The 18,965-nt window shown below is 39.3% G+C and overlaps 1 protein-coding gene across 1 annotated transcript; it reads right to left on the reverse strand.

Annotated features, from left to right (window-relative positions):
- Positions 1–3,058: 3,058 nt before the first annotated feature.
- LOC114550063 (pleiotrophin) lies at positions 3,059–14,963 on the reverse strand. The gene is made up of 4 exons (XM_028570523.1): positions 14,870–14,963; positions 13,760–13,933; positions 10,955–11,116; positions 3,059–3,959 (listed from the first exon to the last, which is right to left on the reverse strand). Exons 1-4 carry the CDS (start codon positions 14,961–14,963, stop codon positions 3,904–3,906), a joined length of 486 nt encoding a protein of 161 aa, XP_028426324.1. The 3' UTR covers positions 3,059–3,903.
- Positions 14,964–18,965: the final 4,002 nt, after the last annotated feature.

Genomic DNA, 18,965 nt, shown 5'->3' on the forward strand with positions numbered 1-18,965 from the left:
TCCATCAAGAGTCATCAGATTTTGATTCAATATTGCCTAATTCTGATTGGTCCACAAACTTTTTTCAGTACAAGTAGGCTACCTATACATTTGTAGTATTTTAGTACATTTTCTTTCCACCACTGCTGCACATACTGTACATTGAATGGTCCATGTTTGTCTCTGCGAGCAGTTTCAGCCAGAACTGAGGCATCCATCCAAGTTCGACATCCAACCATCCGTCACGGTGATAAGTAGAGCCATGTCTGTCTGACATCCGTCACACATCTCAGTAGTGGGTAGAGAGCCTTCCAGAATATCTGATTAATCTTTCCTAAGCTGTCGTTTGAGTGATACCAGCAGGAGAGTAAGTGGCTCACAGCTCAAGCGGTGGTCCAGGGGTCCCAGTTTGAGCAGCTGCTTAGGTGTTTGATGGAAGGTGATGGCAGTTTATCACCTCCTGGAGCAGAGATGGTGCTGCTATCTCCACGGCATGCACTTTAAACATCAGGAGCAAAGTTCTCATAAACCGCTTCACTCCCCCTGCTATTGTTGTCGGACAGATGAGAAAAAAAAGATGTTCTTGTATCAGGCGTTGTCAGGGGGAAGGTGGATGATGTGAGAGAATGTGGGCTTATTATAGAACGAGAAAGGGTTGTTTGTTGACAGCAAAAGAGAGAGGCTGTCGTGCATGTGAGGGAGAAAGGCGACTGATAGCCCCCAAGGTAGGTGTACACTTTGTTCATATGAAACGGATAAGCTCGCCTTTGTAGTCATGGCTACAAGGGGGGAGGACGGAGGAGGGGCTTTGTCAGTGACAAAATCCAAAGCTAGACGCTGCACGTGGACCATGTTTGGAGAAGTCACAGCCGTTCTGGGCAGGTCAGCCAAGGGTTTTGCTGCAGGAATTTCAGTGTCCCAGACGAAAGCTGCCGCCTGGTGTAAACACAGCGTGATATGGCGCTGTTTACCGTCTCTCCTGCGCTTTTATTGCATCTCATTCTCATGTTGTGCAAACAGAATCCACCGCCTCTTGCTTTATTGTTATCATGATCATAACCTTCATATTTAAGGAGTCCATTCTAATGCATATATGCTCACGTACAGAACGTATATTTTGATGTCCATCTGTCTAATATGACTAGAATAAACATTGTCTCCACTGTAATCAATAGATCATAATGTGCCGTCAGAGCTAGCTGGGCTCCTCTTCATACGGCTTATGTCAAAGGGCTAAACTTCTTTTACGGAGTACACATGACATGTAAAGTTTATCAGAGATTACTTCAAATTTAATTTTTCTCTGGCTTCACTCTTGGGGGGCCGTTGCTGAGATTAATCTCACCAATCTTGTGCAGCCTTGTAGATGTGAAAACACAACAGCTTGTGCATGCTGGGAAAATTTTATCAGAGACGAAAAATATATATATATCGCCAGATTGTACGGAGCAATTTAAAGTGCCTTATCCCTTATCCAGAGTAACATAAACAAATTGCTCTTTTATCCTAAAATCACTGTTGTTATCTTTAGTGTGTCTGTGCTGAAAGTAGATGGTGCTGCATTGTGCACATTAAAGAGCATGTTCAGCATTTTTAACTTTTTGGTTACAGATATTGTGTTTCTCAGCTCTGAGCTCCCATTACTATGATTTCCATCTTAACACAGCCACTGTCTGATTTCAGAGGCAACGTAAGCTTGGACTGAACAATCTAAAATCATCATCTCAATGCCTTTTGAAGTAATTGATCAAAAACTATACAGCTGTGACATATTTCAATACTATCCTGGAGGCACAACGGGCTATTTTGGTTGATTTTCCATTTTTTCAATCTTTCAATAGCAACAGGCTTCCAAAGGACTCACTTAGACACAGCTTTGCGTGGTCCTGGAATATGTATAAATACATTATATTGTACATTTTCGATGACATTTAGTAAATTTATTTCTTTTTATTATTGTACAAAGTACAAATTAAAATACGATCAGTGTACAGCCAGAGATTTTTTCTTTTGGTTAGAAATTTAAAATGTTATTTAAGATCTATAAAGATAATTATTATGGGTTATGGAAGTGTTTCAAAGAGAATATGATTATAAGAGTAGAAGGTATGTGCATTTCTGGGGGCATGATTTGCTAAGAAATGGATTCCTGCTTTGCAAAATGAGCAACCGAACCACACCTTTCAACTTTGGAGCAGCGTTCAAGGGGATTTCAAGAGTAACTTGCAGCCAGAAAGGAGAAAGAAAAAAAAAAAAAAAGGGTGAACCTGGAAACCTGGAGGAGGAAAAAAAGCTAAAACTAGTTTCCAGTGACCCAAAGGCCCAGAAGCAAGGGCTTCATTTTGATTTCACCTGTAAATGTATTAGGCCTCACACCTTGTGAAGAAGCTGTCGTCTGCTATCTTACCGGACACACTTTATAACTTTTGCAATTTTAACATCCTGGGGAAAAGTTCTTTTTTTTGTGTGGAGCAACCAATGGGTTGAGGGTTGAGCTATTTGACCCTATCTGAACTTCAAGGGTCACAGTTAACATGTGGATTTCAAACAAAATCAGCAAACAAACAAAAAAGAAGAAGAAAAAAAAAATCTGTAGCCTGCGGCAAGTGTTAAATGTACATACAAATGTTCATTTTTCATTTGTTTATGTATGTAGATGTCCATTGTGTATTCACTCACTGTGGCTTGTGGCTTCTCTTGCAATAGGAAAAATAGATTTTACAATCTATTGTTTGCATTGTATATATCTATATGATAATAAATTATATGTAATTCGGATGTGGTACATTTGAAATGTACATACACGTCTTTAATAGCTACTATCTGAATGTTTCCGCCCCGAAAGAATCCCTCATTTACCCCCCCCCCCCCCCCCACGCCTCCCCCACTATAATATTTCCTGTACAGTAACAATGGTATTGATTTCCTTTTTGATGCATTCTTGATTGATTATTTGTTCTGAACAATGAACCTGAGTGTTATTATCACTGGTCCCCTATGACATTGTAAGATGAACTGCATTACGTGGTTACTTTGTGCCATATTCTCTTAGAATGAAATTCAAATAAAATATATGAAATGTGTTTCACATTTTATTTTTGAGTTTTTGAATGTGTGAGGATGCACAGGGTGAAAGAGACACATGTCTATCTTTTTTATTTTTGGAAACATAGGGAATGTTAACTCCAACTGACGACTACAATAGTGAGTTTTTCTTTTTTTTACAGCAAACAGCTGGAGAGTAAAAATCAGTGGGTATAAATTGAGGTACAACAGAGCAGCAAGAGGAAAACACACTAAAAACAGTAGTAGTTTTCACACTACAAATGCTATTTCATGCAGTCTCCGGACAGATCTAGGTTTATTCTTACTGGAAATAAAAGAAAAATATCATATAGCACAAAATAATGGGGTAAAGCATTACCATTAACTTGAGACACTTGGAAAAATTGCAAATGCTAATCTTTTTGTTTGCTCAAATTAATTAAGTGAAGATGTTTGGAGCTTCACTTTTAGCCAACTGCTTCATTAAGTCGAGGCATGGACCAAAGAGTTTTCCAAATTAGAGCTAGTCAAGCTATGCAACTGTAAAACAAATGCTATCCAATTTGTCCGTAAGAAAATAATCCTAAAAAATAACATCATTAGGTAAGAATACTAGTAAACAAATTTCTTTCCGTATTCATTATTTGTCCCTACCGCTAAGTATTATATCTCCTATAGCAACATACAAGTTGTTTCTTATCAGGTGCTAGAAAGAAGAAAAAGTAAAACATGTTTTCACTAAAAGTCATGTTTCCACTGGTTTTGTCAAAGCTCTATAGGCTCCTACTGTCAACCTACAGGATATACAAAGAGGAACCATGTTGACATCCACGTCCTTCCACCCTCTTCTTCCTTCCTCCCAGGGAAGAAACAACCTCATCAGTCCATTTGGGCGCGCTCTCGCTTCTTGCCTTCCTTCTTTTGCTTCTTCGCATCTACAATAATAGAAAAGACAAATAGTTGAAATCCACAGTGTTTACTTTCGTTGCCAGAGGTGGGGTTTCTGCAAATAAACAAATCCCATTGTCTCCATGATGAGCGCATACTGTATGCTCCGCTTCAGATTGTAATAATCATCCCTAAGAGTTTTCATCAGTTTTTTTCCCCCAGAGTGCAGGTTTACTGCTGTGACACTGCATTTAGTCCCTCCTCCTGCTCTCTCCTGTGGATTGATTTTAGGCCTGGTGTATGCCCCATGAAAAGACCGCTTTATCAACTTCCCGCAACAGTGGATTGGTATCTGGCAGCCATGGCAAAAGCCACAGTCCATGGCTTTCCTGTCTGCTTTGCGGCCTCTCCGCTCTGGTGAACAGGAAGAGAGCACAATCTGCAGCGGTTTGGCTAAGCTACTGTAGCTCCTGGCTAGCTGTTTCGATTGGACTGTCAATCTGCTGGGCTGTTTGTGTGTACTGTATCTGTTTGTCTGTATGCACGTGCATCTGTCTCTCAGTGAACTTTGTGTCTTTTTTTATTCTTTAAACATATGCATGTTTGTGCACATAGAGGTTGTATATTCAACATTTTTTTAAAGATTATTTTGTAGAGAAATATTACAAATGAACGATGGTTGAATTCCATTTCAGGGTCCTGACTTTATTAAGGAAGTGCTCTGATTCGGTTGCTTTGTCTTTTAACTTCCTTTCTACATCTGTAACTTCTAAACCCCCATGTTTTACTGGGACTCTTAAATAGAACGAAGGCATCATTGTTATTAGTAACACCTGTGGACAAGTCTGTGGAAAACGTCCTATTATGAAAACTAGTCAATAAAAGTATCTGTCTTGCACCTCTCAGTGTATTTGATTATCTTTTTTTCAAAATATATTGTAATAAGTTTGTATTTCTTAAATACTTGGCACCAAGCTTTTTCATTTACGACATGTTGAACAGACCCATTCTTACTCTCAGCTCATCCAATACGGCAGCTAGCTCAGTGGCTCTCAGATTCTGATACCAACGCACAAGGCACCCTTTAGTGTCTGTATGAGAGGCACTGGGCTTCGGGTGCGGCGCTGTGAAATGACCTACCTGTAGTATAAAGATCTAGGCAGGTCGCGGTGGATGTGTCAAACAAACAAACAAAAGACCCAGAAGACCAATATTTGTGTCCTGTGTGAAACCAAAAGTCAGCACTGACTTACTTATGTCCCGTACGTGATATTAGTATTGTGTTGCTTAAACCTAATCATACCCAACATTATCCTGAACTTTGCAAAATGATGCCAAAGGCAAACCCAGTGTGTTAAAAAGTATTCTGACAAGTTGGGAGTGAGAATGTGTTGGTTGAACAGAGATGTCAGCCTACATAATCAGCAAGCCTTTTATTTCGACCTAATCCAAAGTTTCTACTGCTCTACTTAACACTAAATTTCGATCCTCCAACATCACTTTTGTCTAGGTTCACAATCACAACTCAACCAGCTTTCCATAAATGAAAGGCGTGTTAAATGCCAAATAAAAAATCGGCACATTTTCATAATATTCCCGTTTCAGAGATTTTAAAAAGCATTGATTTCATACAAATGCTTGACAAATACAAGTAATGTATGAAAAAAAGCATATTGGTGAATTTAAAAAGAGGTACAGTGTGATGATATATGTAAACACTGTCAATACATTAATCCTGAATTAATTCATTTGTATGAAATGGATTATCGTGAAAGGACACCTTCACAAATCCTCAAATGAAATGCAGGCAAGCAGTTCTGAACAGCGACAAGGTATGCTTAGTCAATGAGATTCCAATTAAGTTTTAACCTTTTTAACATTCTGAATGTGCACTATGAGGAAATCGTCTTAGAAATCTGTTCTTGTCACCTCGGTTGCAAACCTCCGTTGGCAATAACATTTTGACGTGCAAAGCGCTCTCACCCATGCAAATCCAGAAATTGCTCTTCCGTCCCATTTCTTTGCTTGTTTTTATTTGTTTGAATGTTTTCTCTACTACATTTTTCTTCTCTTCCCCTGTTGGTTTTGGCAGAATATGCTGCTCTCCGGGGAGAGAGATGGAAGAAAAGGATTCTATCTCACTTTGTATTATCTTCCTCCATATGTGAGATGGGGATTCTTACCAGGCTGGAGAACTTTCTGCTGCGTTTGCACATTACATGGCACTGCTCGCTCTCTTCTCTGCCTCTGACACAGACTCATAATCAGGCCGTTGCTGCCTCGCCTGGCTCAAATCTGCCCTGAGCCAAAACACGGTGATAACACATTTTGCCAAAACTGAGTAGAAAGCAGAATCTGAATTTTTTACATTTGTTGAATGTTGGAAAGTAGCCAAGTACATTTACTCAAGTACAATTGTGAGGTACTTGTATAATTACAATTCTATGCTACTTTATACTTCTACGTCACAACATTTTAGAGTATAGGCGTAATTTAAAGGGTTACAACCCTGACCGGTGCAACCCACCCCAAAAAAACAATTATAATTTCCTTCACATAAATGAAGACATTCGCCCCATAAATTCATGCAGAAAAGGCACAACTTGTTGCAGAAAAATTCAGCAGAATGCAGGAAATTAAGTGTTTGACGTTCAAAATTTCAATATTGCTCAAAAGTGGAAATCTCAACCCGCCCAATGTTGAACCCAAAATTACGCCCTTGTTTTAGAGGGAAGTAACCTCACCACTGAATTTATTTGACACCTATAGGAACTTTGCAGATTAAGATTTTACATACAAAACATTAAATCACATTATAATAATTATACACAAAAATGCTGCACACCACATGGATGCATTAATAACCTATTTATAGGGGCCATTGACACATAAGTACTTATCTTTGATAAATGTCTATCTTTAATACTTACATGTTTTTACATATGATTTTAAAAGATTTTTAGTTGTAATGGAGTATTTATTTTACCTGAGTAAAATATCTAAATATTTCTTTCACCACTGCATTACACCATATATAAAAAGAGTATGCCTGGTCAATGACACATTTTGATGGCACACTCTTTTTGGTGACCTAGGGGTTAATTCACACTGACCATGCCGATTAACAAATCCCTGGTTCTGCTCTACTCTCCTTTCTTGTTGTTTCTCTACTTGAAGGGTTCATTTTTAAAAACAGATCAAATTGGTGTTAGGTTGTTTTGAAAAGAGATCTCATATTTTTATTTTCATAAATTCATCAATCAAACTAGTGTTGGTTTGATCATTTTTTAAATGGATTTCACCTGTTTTCACAAATTAACTCTTCACAAGTTCATTTTAACTATAGATTAATTTATGATGCAAATCAATTAGTTCAAATGGACAAGAAAGTACTGTATTTTCCTTGCACGTGGCCATAAGATCTGAGTGTTATACAGTATCAGCCTTTGGACAACTTCAAGGAGGTCATCATCACATGGTGACTGATGATCTGTCAGAAAAATCTGCCTGTAAAGTTTGGCTGGCCAGCCTAAAAACTTCAAATCGTCTTTTCTTAACCTCATATTTCTGACCTACAAGGGCATAGAGCCGTAACTGCAGAAATTGTGGGGTGAGTGCAACAATAATACTCTGTGTGGCTCTGGATTACATTATCTTACATTTTTTTTGGATTTCTTTGGATTTTTTTAGTTAAAAGAACACCACCTGTTTGTCCAGAAAGAATGACCCAAACAAAATTGCTCCAAACTATTTCAGAGACTCCAGATTTATTTCTACAAAGCCTTTTGTTTTACCTGAAATCAAGTCTGGCATCCAAACACGCCAAAAACACCCTGCTCACTCTTGTTCTGCTGAAAGAGAAGGGGGGGACCTTGAGGTTTCTACAGGCATTCATGATGTTTCATTTCTGTCACTCTTTGTTCCCTCTTTTGCTCCGCAGGGTCTTTGTTTCACCTGGGCTCGACAGCAAAGACACGCAACTCTGAATCTCAGACCGCTCCCGATGCGGCTCTTAGCATTGTCTCCTCCAGAATCTGCAAATGACAGATGCTACCTCCATCACAGCAACATGCTGCAGACAGATGCTACCTCCATCACAGCAACATGCTGCAGTCAGGGGAAACCTATCTCCCAACCCAAGGTGGCTGTTCAGAATTGCAGATTTGGCCAGGCAGATCTCTGCTCCCAGCCGGGGGTTAGATAGCCTCTCCTCTCTCCATCTTAGTCACTCCCAAGTCAAACAATTCTGTTTATGTTTTCCATAAGCTCCCTGATCGTGCTGCTGTGGACTGTATCTATGCCATCCCCTGACACAAAAAAGCATACACAATTCCCGTTCCTGTACACACCTCATTGTGCACAGCAGCCCCTCATTCTTTTTCCCAGCAACCCCTTTGCTTCTTAGGGCCTATCTTCCAACTGGCAGACATGGTAAATCACACCTCCCATCACGCAGTCTCTCTTCCCAACTGCTTCCCTTTATCTCGGCCACTGTCATCCTCACTCTGCTTCTCTGTTGCCCTCAGCTCTCACACCTCTTAGACTGTCACTCCGCATCCACGCATCTGGCCTTCATTAGAATTGATGCGCACAGGTACGCAGCGCTGCACACATTGCTGCAAACCAAACACCTTTCAACTTGCATACACACACGCATACATCCACTATGTGAATATATACATTTTTATTTAGCCTACATTTTTAACATGAAAAGTTCTTGATCTACATTGATATTCCTGCATAATGAAACATGATGCAATTCATCAGTTTGGAATAAGGTTCTTATATTCACAATATAACCAGGATGGCATAAGCAAACAAAATAGGACTGAATGGAGATTGCGTGTCCAAAGTTGCACAGTCCATGTGATTGAATGTGAGTGATGGGCACTGATATATTGGAGGCCTACCTATAGTCCCTCACTCTCACCCATTGCATTGTGGGATAAGTTCCATCCCCCACAACTCTGGACAGCAAAAATCAAGAAAATGGATTGTCATCGAACGTGTCCTCCAAAAAAACGTTTTAACTGCCCTTTGCTCCCAATGGACAAGACTGATTATTTTGGCTCCTGGAGGTCTTTAACGTAAACATACATCATTATTGGGCATTTGCTGAAATGACTGATGCAGTTGTTATTCTTTGGAGGACACCTACTATAGATCTACTATAAATCCACATACATCTCTATATATTTTAACAGCAGAATCCTGTATTATATACATTTGCTGGAAAGCATGGTAGAGTCACAGCTAGCGAGTACAGTACAACTTCTCAAGAAACTTCCTGTCACAATGGATTAATGATGTGCTACCGAGTGAAAGATTTAACAGATTCCTCCTTTGAAAGTCAACTACAGTTTGGCATAACATCTTAAGACAAACAGTCGAGCAGACAGACGTGTTACAGTTGGCGGCACTGCAGCTGCAGTCAGACATCCTGTAGTAAAAAATAAAATGTAAACGTCTCAGGAGAGCTCCCATATGTCTTATCATAGTAATTTGACTGGCTGTTTGATGAAGTGACAGTGAGGTTAAGCAAACTTCATGTGCAAACCTTTGTGTGTACACATGTCATCTGCTGAGCATGATAAGGGCGTAGTTTATGACCATTGGCAGCAATTCTGCACTCATTATAATCCTGTTTGGACAATGGGACAGTCACATTGGGTTAGTTACATCCTTGTTTACAGAATCAACAAAGGGCATCGACTCACTTGGAATGAATCGTGTGCATTCTTATCACCAGTTTTACACCAAGCAGAATGTAATATATTCTACATGCATTCAGGTGGTTATTACCTATATTCTCCCAGTAGCTCAAATCTTGTGTCAGCTCGGGTTTTCATAACTGCCCATTTCCCATAGAATGTGGGAAGTAGTGACTTCAGTTTCTTTTAAAATGACTATAGAAAGCTAAAAGCATGTAATTACAGCTGAATAGTGAGTTAACTTATTCACCTCCTAATGCTGTCTCTCACTGCTTCAACTTAGCACTTGGGTAGGTGGATTTTTATCACACTGATGTGAATGTGAATCACAGCTGACATTGCCTGAGATTAAAATAATTTGCAAGGGTATGTGGGATTTAACAAAGATGCAATCAATCCGAGATGTGCCAGGAGACAAGCTAAATATCTGCTGAACTTACACAATAATTATTACAAAGAGGATAGAAGAAATCCACTCTCAAATGCACCTTGATGATGCACATACTGATGCTAATTTCTTATCATAATTGATGACTCCAGATTTTGACCTGTTTGTCATCGCTAAAACACACCGAACATCCAAAAACAGCACAAGATGTACAAGCTTGTCAGGGGAAAGATGAGCAATTCAGCTGAATAAACAGAGACACCCAAGTGGTAAACATCCCTTCAGCTATACTTAATTAAACAAACCAACTAATCTAACATTCCCTGTAACTGTTTACAATGACTAAACAGGGCAAGAAAGTATTGGAGCAATTCTTAAACCATTAGTTTGTTTTTGCATGGGTCTTTTCTTTTCATTCAAACCGACCTAATGACAGGTGATTTCTTTAAATAAAAAATAACATCTCCAGCTTTCAAACTAGTTCAAAAAAGTGACTTTGTTGTTGTTTAAGGATGGTGTGTTTCAACAAATCTCTCTAGCTTACATTACAGTACAAAGCCCATGAACAAGTCTTGTTAGAGCCTTTGCTTTGTCTTGGGTAAGGGCTAGTTTTATTGAAAATACAGATATTTCACGGTGGTACAGTGCATTGATTTCTTAAATAAATTTAATTATGCCAATGTGTTTGGAAGAAAAGGTACTCTGCACTAAAAAGGAGTCAGTTGGCATACTATAAATTATTGAATGAATCAAGTTGGCATCCTGAATTATTTGTTTATACTTCTGAAACTGAACAGTAAAATATATATTTTTTGATGGAGTACAGAGAACCTATATCACACGGTGATGCGTCAACAGGAATTCAATGCACCTCTCTGTTGCTGACAGCATGTCCAGGGAGAGTTATATCTTATCTAGTGGTGATTTATTCCACTCGGCTTACCTTGCAGCTTAGTCTTGGGGGTTTTCCCACAGGGTTTGGTGGCTGTGACAGTGGCGGCGCAGGTCGCATCCATGAGTGCTCGCTTCAGCACGCCCGTCCTGTTCTTCTTGCCCGTCGCCAGATCGCACTCCCCCCAAGCCTGGAAGTCGTACTTGCATTCCCCTATAGCACACAAAGAAATCAGACACTTCATTAGATGCTTTTGTTTTGTGAAGTGGCTCTGAGGAGGATAAGAGATCAAGCAGAAAACCTGAAAAAATTACTAAATGTAGCATCTATATGTTTTACCATCAGTCAGTGAATCAACCCCCTTGAGTCTAAGGAGTTGTGAGTCATACACTTTTAATGGGTTCGAAGAGAGTTTTTTCCTAACAGGAACAGATGGTGCTGCACAGTTCTGATCCTATATATATATCCTATATAATGAAACCCGCTAACAGATGAATGCAATCAAAAACTGCCTGGCTCCTGTTCATCCTGGAAATAATGGACAGATACAATCTTTGCAGCAGATAAGTGAAGTCCTTTCAGCAGCACCTCAAATAAATTTCACATATGTGCTTTCATTTGACATAAAATTTTACCCACTTTAAACTCAAGAGGATGCAAGATTGTTCAGGAAAATGGCTACAGCCAGTGGCTGGTGTATGTAGAAATGCGTTGTGAAGAAGTGTGTGTGTGTGTGTGTGTGTGTGTGTGTGTGTGTGTGTGTGTGTGTGTGTGTGTGTGTGTGTGTGCGCGTGCGCGTTTGTGTGTATGTTTGTGTGTACTGTCCAGCCCATGTCTTTCATATCTCCCTCCATTATTTTCTTGCCACTCTAGCAGGGCTCCCTCGAGGCTGTGACATACATTCGTCAGTTTCCTCTCACATGAAAGCGTCGGACCCCTTGTCACTGCCTTTGAGATCCCTGGATGCTCATCAGAGAAGGGGAGAGGGGTGAAAAGGGGTGAAGAGAGGAGGGACGGAGAGAGGAGAGAGGGAGTGACAGGGCCATTGTTGCAAGAATCCTACAGGGACTTCCTGAGCATCCAACTTTGAAACCATACGCCTCCGTAATTTCAGAGCGAGAGAGAGAGATTCCTTGCCAGCTCCTGGAAATTTGACAGGCATCCCATGCCTCTTTAAAGGTAATTTACAAGTAGGCTAAACAATAGTTGTACAACTGTGAACACACTCACTCATCAGCAACTCTACATCCTAACAGAGTCCTATATAGATTTCAGGATTAATGGGAAAAAAATCTGATCATTTAGAATCTCGCCCCTGCCTTTAAAAATGTCAAATCTAGTGTCAAATACTTGTTCAGGATTTGAAGGTTATTGCTACAAAGTCAAAGCTGATAATAATCACAATGGGGTATTGATTTGAGATCATTACAATATTTTTTAGGATGGAAACATTAACTTTCATCCACTGCAACAGACCCATACTTCAATGCCTTGAAGAGATAGATGTTTCCTTGCAGATATTTATTGTTATTCATTCCCTTTTTTATCACTTTTCAATATCAATTCTTATCCATTTTGGGCTTTGTGTCGCTTCATTTGTGCATTCACTGTACGAGTATTTCTATGGTCTATTGTATAGAAACCCATTAGCTGTAGTGTTGGGTACTTTCGTTACCTACCCTTCTTTTTTGGGTCATGCTGCTACCCAACAATATTGTGCACACCCTCCGGTTTTAAGCACTCTGCCTGCATGGTTGTCGTACTGCTGTGAGTAAAAAAATGGAAACCGGAACGACTCTCAGAGAAAACCCCATAAAGTTTAAAGGTGAAATGTTCTTCCTTAGTACAATATGCATGCTACCTATAAGTACTTAGCCAACTTCTCCAGAAATGTTCTTCCTTAGTACAATATGCATGCTACCTATAAGTACTTAGCCAACTTCTCCAGCAAATATTTTATATACAGTATGTGTGTGTGTGTGTGTGTGTGTGTGTGTGTGTGTGTGTGTGTGTGTGTGTGTGTGTGTGTGTGTGTGTGTATATAATATTTTTACATCAATGACAGACCGACAGTATCAGAGCAGCACCACATCTAAATCCAGGTTTGGCTGCCAGTGTTAAATTGCAGGGTGTTTTTACACTAATTTGGAAACATTTTGTTGGGAGTATGCACCAAATGTTACATTTGTTATTTATTCATTTTTTGATTGAAAAACTATCCAAAATAAAAAAAAGGCACTGGCTTTGTTTTAGCCTCTACAACACAAGGAGGGCCTCTTCCTTTCTATTATTTTCTTTTCTCAAGTAACTTTCCACAATTTAAAGGCCAGAGGCATGTAACTTATTGCCAATACTCCCAAAACTTTAGCTACTATAATCTATATAGCTAGTTTGCAGGACCTAGTTTCCTGCAGTGTGTTCATCACTCGTGACAGGCTCATTGCAGAGCAGCAGGCTCCTGCCTGACAGGCCTTACTGGAAGAACAAAAGTCCCTCAGGCTTGTCACTGCAAGACATTTCATATGTGAAGGCTGCACAGTCTCAAGCCCAAAAAGCAAATGACAAAGCAGGATGATTATTCCTGTGTTTTCCATGACGATGTATCACTTCCTTGGCAGACATTTTTGTTGTACCTCTAATTAGCTAGCTTACTCATTCCTATTGTGAAAATGGGACCATTGTTTTGTGAGTGACAGGCTAGCATACATTATGGGGAGGTGTGGGGTGATAGAGGGATAGAAGCCATGCAGTTATGCAGAAGTAAGGACGTTCTCTGGGTCTTTTTGTGTTCATAGAATATTAAAATATTTAAAAAGGTACTGGAGATTGTTAAGAAATATCTATGTCCTCCCTCACCTCCAAACTTCTTCTTCCAGTTGCAGGGGATCTTGCAGCGTTGGGTCTTAATGGTCTGTTTGCAGTCGGTGCCAGTGCGTGTTCCCTCCCTGGTGCCGAGACCACAGTCGCCTTCGTTAGCTACACACACACTCCATTGCCACTCCCCACAGTCTGACTTGCGCTCCTTCTTTCCTGTAGGACCGAGCATAAACAGGTTCTGTAACCTAATATTATCGCCACAATTATTTAATAGATTGTTTTTACATCACTGAACAAGTTATTTCGCTGTATATGGCCAATAATTAAATATCTAATTTGAAATATAAATAATATTCAAGTGTGCCCATGCAAGGCCTGCCTGACATCTTATTTTAGGTCAAAACCTTAAGACATTAAGGTTTTTGCTTGTGTCAAATCATGTATTTAAAGAATCAAGTTTTAGGTCCAGTCCCACAGCAGTCAAGCCCATGTCAAGTCTGAAAGATTAATATTTATGTCTTGAGTCCGACATGGCACAAATGTCTCACATCTACAGTTCTGGTTATAACCAACATATTAGAATCTTAGTTTTTATTAAAACAAGAAATGGAAACTGCTACTTGCAGTGTCTCTTTGACTTTTTAATATTTCAAGGCAGCTAATGAGTTTAGTGCTTGTTCTCAAATGCAAATTAACTTTTTTTACTTGAATTTAAATTAGCTAAATGTTGTTTTCTTTACCCAAGTGGGAATTATCTGACTTATTTAGCCTTACTTGCAAGATATTGCTATTTGTTTCTGGTAAATTCTCAAAGGACACCAATTACTCCAACCCCAAAGGCTTTTTCCCATTTCATATTTGTAAGAGTTGTGTCCAACTAAATAAGTTGTTAAGAGTAATATTCTCACAGCACAACATCTTAGGGGGTGATAGCACTGTATGTCACATTTTTATATTGATAAGGTTAATTGAGAAACATTGCTTCTCCGTCATCAAACAAGTTGTAGATTGGATTTAATACTGAACATCATGGTGCTCCTCTTTCATATTCATATACAGTGTAAAGTAAATCGAAACCTGCAGAGATACTAATTATTCTATACATTTTTCTATAGTTGAAGAATCTATCCCGAGCTTTGCAAAATGCACCTTGTTTCTCTGCTTTGCCTCCTTCAGCTGCCATCACTGTTAGCACCAGGAGTGCCATCACGGCCACCCGTGTCCACAGCTTCTGTCCATTCATTCTGAAAGAGAGACAAGAAAATCATTAGAGGATGTGATTTCTTTACACAGCTAAAACTTATGACTTTCGAGAGCTCCTTAAAATGTTCCATTCAGCTGTTTGGCAGAACATGAAGAAGAAAAGCAATAGTTGTCGCAAGTCTCACGAGACAGAGGAATAGCCTGGGAAATTTCCATCTTTCATCTGGTGTCATTTCCACTGTGCTGGATTCCAATACCGACATTTTTGATTGTCTGCACTGCCCAACCTGATCTCACAGAATTCCATGAAATGAACACGGCCCCTTGACTCAAAATCGGTGGTAGTTTAACAGAATCGCCAAAATTCCGTGATGGGCCCACGGTAGAAGTCTGTGAAATGAACACGGCCCCTTAAGTTAAGGAAAAGGTCATGGGTGGGCGGTAGTGTTAATTTTGTCACCTATTTTTAATTTAGTCTTGTGCCAAATGTCCTTGTTAGTTTTAGTTATATTTAGTCATTCACATATCTTTTTTTTTGTTAGTCAAGTTTTAGTCGACTAAAAGTCTTGTCATTTTAGTCTAGTTTTAGTCAAAACAGAACGCAATATATCTTAGTCAAGTTTTAGTCAAAACATTTGTCTTTGTTTAAATAAATTATTTCTGATTTCAGTTTTCCATTTCAGTCAAATAGTTATAAAAATAAATAAATTATATAAAGTTATATTTATATTTTATATATATATTAAGCCTCTTCCTTATTTCACCAGTAAATTCCTGTTAAACGACAAAAAAACCACTGCATGAGAAAAGGATATTTTACAGTAACTTTGAATGCAGCACGAAGCTGGCGAGGCGTATTTCAAGTGAACGCAACATGTGTTGTTTTTCAGACAACGGCAGCTGCAGACTGTCGTACGTCCCCCCAGTTGGAAACCTACACAGTGAAATACAGACAAACTTTTACACCGTTTAGCTGTCAGCATTTTAACCGTGTTTACTCCAGCTGCTAGCTAATGGTAGGCTAACGTTACCTGCTGCCAAGTGTAGTATTAACTAGCGTCACGTGCAGCGATGTTTCAGTTGACTCTAACGTCCGTTAATGAGCATCAGAGAGAAGCGCAGGAACCGAAATCCGCGTTGCTATTCGGTCCGGTAGATAACGGTCGTTAAGGCACCTGTCGGTACCCAACCCTAGTAACAGCTTAATATTCTATCTCATGATGAAAATGAAGAGAGATTTTATCTTAGTTTTAATTTTATGCAAAACATTTTAGTCTCATCTTTTTTCGTCAACACTAATGCATTAATTTAGTCTTAGTCAGCATTTTTGGACATTGGCGCAGTCTCGTCATCGTCTCGTCTTAGTCACGGAAAAAAAGGTCGAAAAAAAGGTAGGCGACGAACATATTTAGAAAAGAACGGGACGGGATGGCCGTATACAGTGGACGGGTTGGGTTTATAAAAAGAACAACGGGTTGGGTTTAAGAAAATAACAACAGGACGGTTAGGGTTAGGAATCGTGACATGCGGGACACGATCCCCGGTCTCCTGGGTGAAAGTCCTGTTGTTTGACCCATCCACCACACCAACCAACCTCCCTACGTGGATTTTCGGGCTTTCATAATACTCGCTAGTGTTGTTGCACTTAATGCTATGACCAGTCTGGCACTGCCAGTACGCTGTCAGGCATGGCTGTATTTGCTGTCAATCTCTGTGAAACCTTGTCAAGGGTACAAAAAGTTAACACGCGTTTGATTTGATTTGTCAAAACTCAACAAAATATTCTGTAAGTGAAGCTAAGTAAACCCTTTATGTTGTCTTTAAAGAAACCCTTTCTTTGATTCTACAAGAGTGAAACCAAAAACTGTATATGTATTATTTATGTTTAGAGGGTTAAATGGAAGTTCTAAAGGAATGTTCAGTATTGGTGTTAATACTGACCTTACTAAACGTACCCTGTGGGGTTTTTTGACCACTATTAGTGCTGTGGAGCAGTGTTTTATGAGTGGGTCCCTGTTTTGTTTGTTTTATGACTGGGTCCCCGCTTTGTTTGTTTTATAAGTGGGTCCCTGCTTTGTTTGTTTTATGAGTGGGTCCTCGTTTTGCACACACACACACACACACACAGCGGGGGGGGTGACGCAATACATATTCCTGCCAATGGATTCACAATATTCAAACGATCAACAGGTGGCAGTAATGACCCCAGGAACACAGCAATGTGCCAACAAAAGGCAGTAAAGAAGAACACTGCTAGCAAGTATACATGGATGTAAACAATGCAGGTTACAAAATGTTATAAAAAGCTTTTTGTGTGCATCCTTAAGAGTGAATGTAAACAGAAACTTTGTCTGTTTACAAGAAATCTCCACAGGGCATATTTAAGCATATTGGTTATTGGCCAGATGTGACTGATCCACATGAAACACAGTTTCTACATCAATGTCAATATCAGTTACATTTATTCAGTCATGGCGGGGACTTTGTTTTCAATGTCACAGCAATCCATGGCCTCATGTTACATTAGTGATAAATTTGACTTTGGTGAGTCACAGTGAGGTATACATATAGAGAAATAGATAGTATTGGTTTCAGATCAGCACTTTGTATCTGCAAATACCCTGAGTTGAAGTATCAGAATGGGTATCAGGAGAGAATAAGTTGGATCATGGCATCCCTATTTTAGAAGAAAAAATGTTTTAAGGGTGATTTAGGTTTTTAGTGTGAATGTGTTCTTAAGAGTATGAATAGGAAAGTAAATTGCGGCATATTTCAGCATCAGACTTGTGTTTTGAGTCCAAACGGGCTTACTGAATTCTATAATAGTTGCTCAAGAAAAGATTACACCTGCAGCAAGAAAGCAGGAAAAGAGTATGGCTGAGATTACATTGCCACTGTACAATAAATTGTCATAGAAAAAAATGTCATTAGTCGTCTGTCTCTTTGTTTACACAGAGCTGCTGACATCAGGTTTTTAAATCCAACATCCTCCATATAATCAGAATCAGAAGTTCTTTTATTATGCAATTATTTAGCTGGTTCTGGATCAGCAGAAAGATGTTACTGTCGCTATCACCTGCCACTGTAATAAAATTGTTGCAGAAAAACCTCAATCTCTTCAACTTTCCTGCCTTCTCCCCCTTAAATCCTCTAGCAGCCAGCGCTGTCTGAAAGGAGAGACAGCATGAGACTGAGGCAATTACCAAGTGTTAACAAAAAAAACTTCTGTGCTCAAATTCCTGTAGAAAGGTTGATCCTGGTAGGGAAATAATATCTATTTGTCATTTTTAATTAATCATGAGCTGAGCGCACCCCATCCCATTGTGTAAGAAACTTGCATTAACAACTTTTCATTTCACTTACTTACTGTAAGACCTCACATAAGTGAAGTCTGTTTAAGGGACTGTGAAAGCCTCTGGAATTTAAATCAGGTATTCAAACCTTGTATTTAATTATTGGATGTTAGTGTAGTGCATTCTACCTCAGATTTAATGTTCCCCAGCACTTCTTAGAAACTGATAATGAGCCTTATGGCAGCGCCTGTAGTCTGTCTGCTAGGAAAAGCCGTCTGAATCTTTCCACACGATTGATTTTATATTTTACTGACTGTGGCAGCACACAGGCAAAACCTGTTTTGATTAAATACTTCAGACTCTTTTAAAAGAGATTCCAAACTATTCTTCTCCATAACCTGAAAAGGGAAGAAAAAAATCATTGAATCCAAACGGTAAGAAGCGCATACAATGAGATCTAAGAGTTTCAGAGAGAAAACCCAATAAAACAGCCTCGATAAAGATCATTTTCCAAGAAAAAAGTATTGTGGCCTTTCAAAAGATAAGAAAACATTTTCCTCAGTTACACACACAGTGATGGGTTCTTGGTGCAGTGCAGGCTTTAAAAGGGATGGGGTTGATGACTTTGACTGAGCACCCAATACAGTAGCTTGAAGAAAGAAGTTCTTGGAATTAAAGTGAATTAACCATTACCTCTGTAGCCAGAGAATCCTTTAAGATGACAGGTTTCTCCTCCTATTGAGGTCAAT

The sequence above is a fragment of the Perca flavescens genome, chromosome 23 (assembly GCF_004354835.1).
Source record: "Perca flavescens isolate YP-PL-M2 chromosome 23, PFLA_1.0, whole genome shotgun sequence".
Taxonomy (NCBI): domain Eukaryota; kingdom Metazoa; phylum Chordata; class Actinopteri; order Perciformes; family Percidae; genus Perca; species Perca flavescens.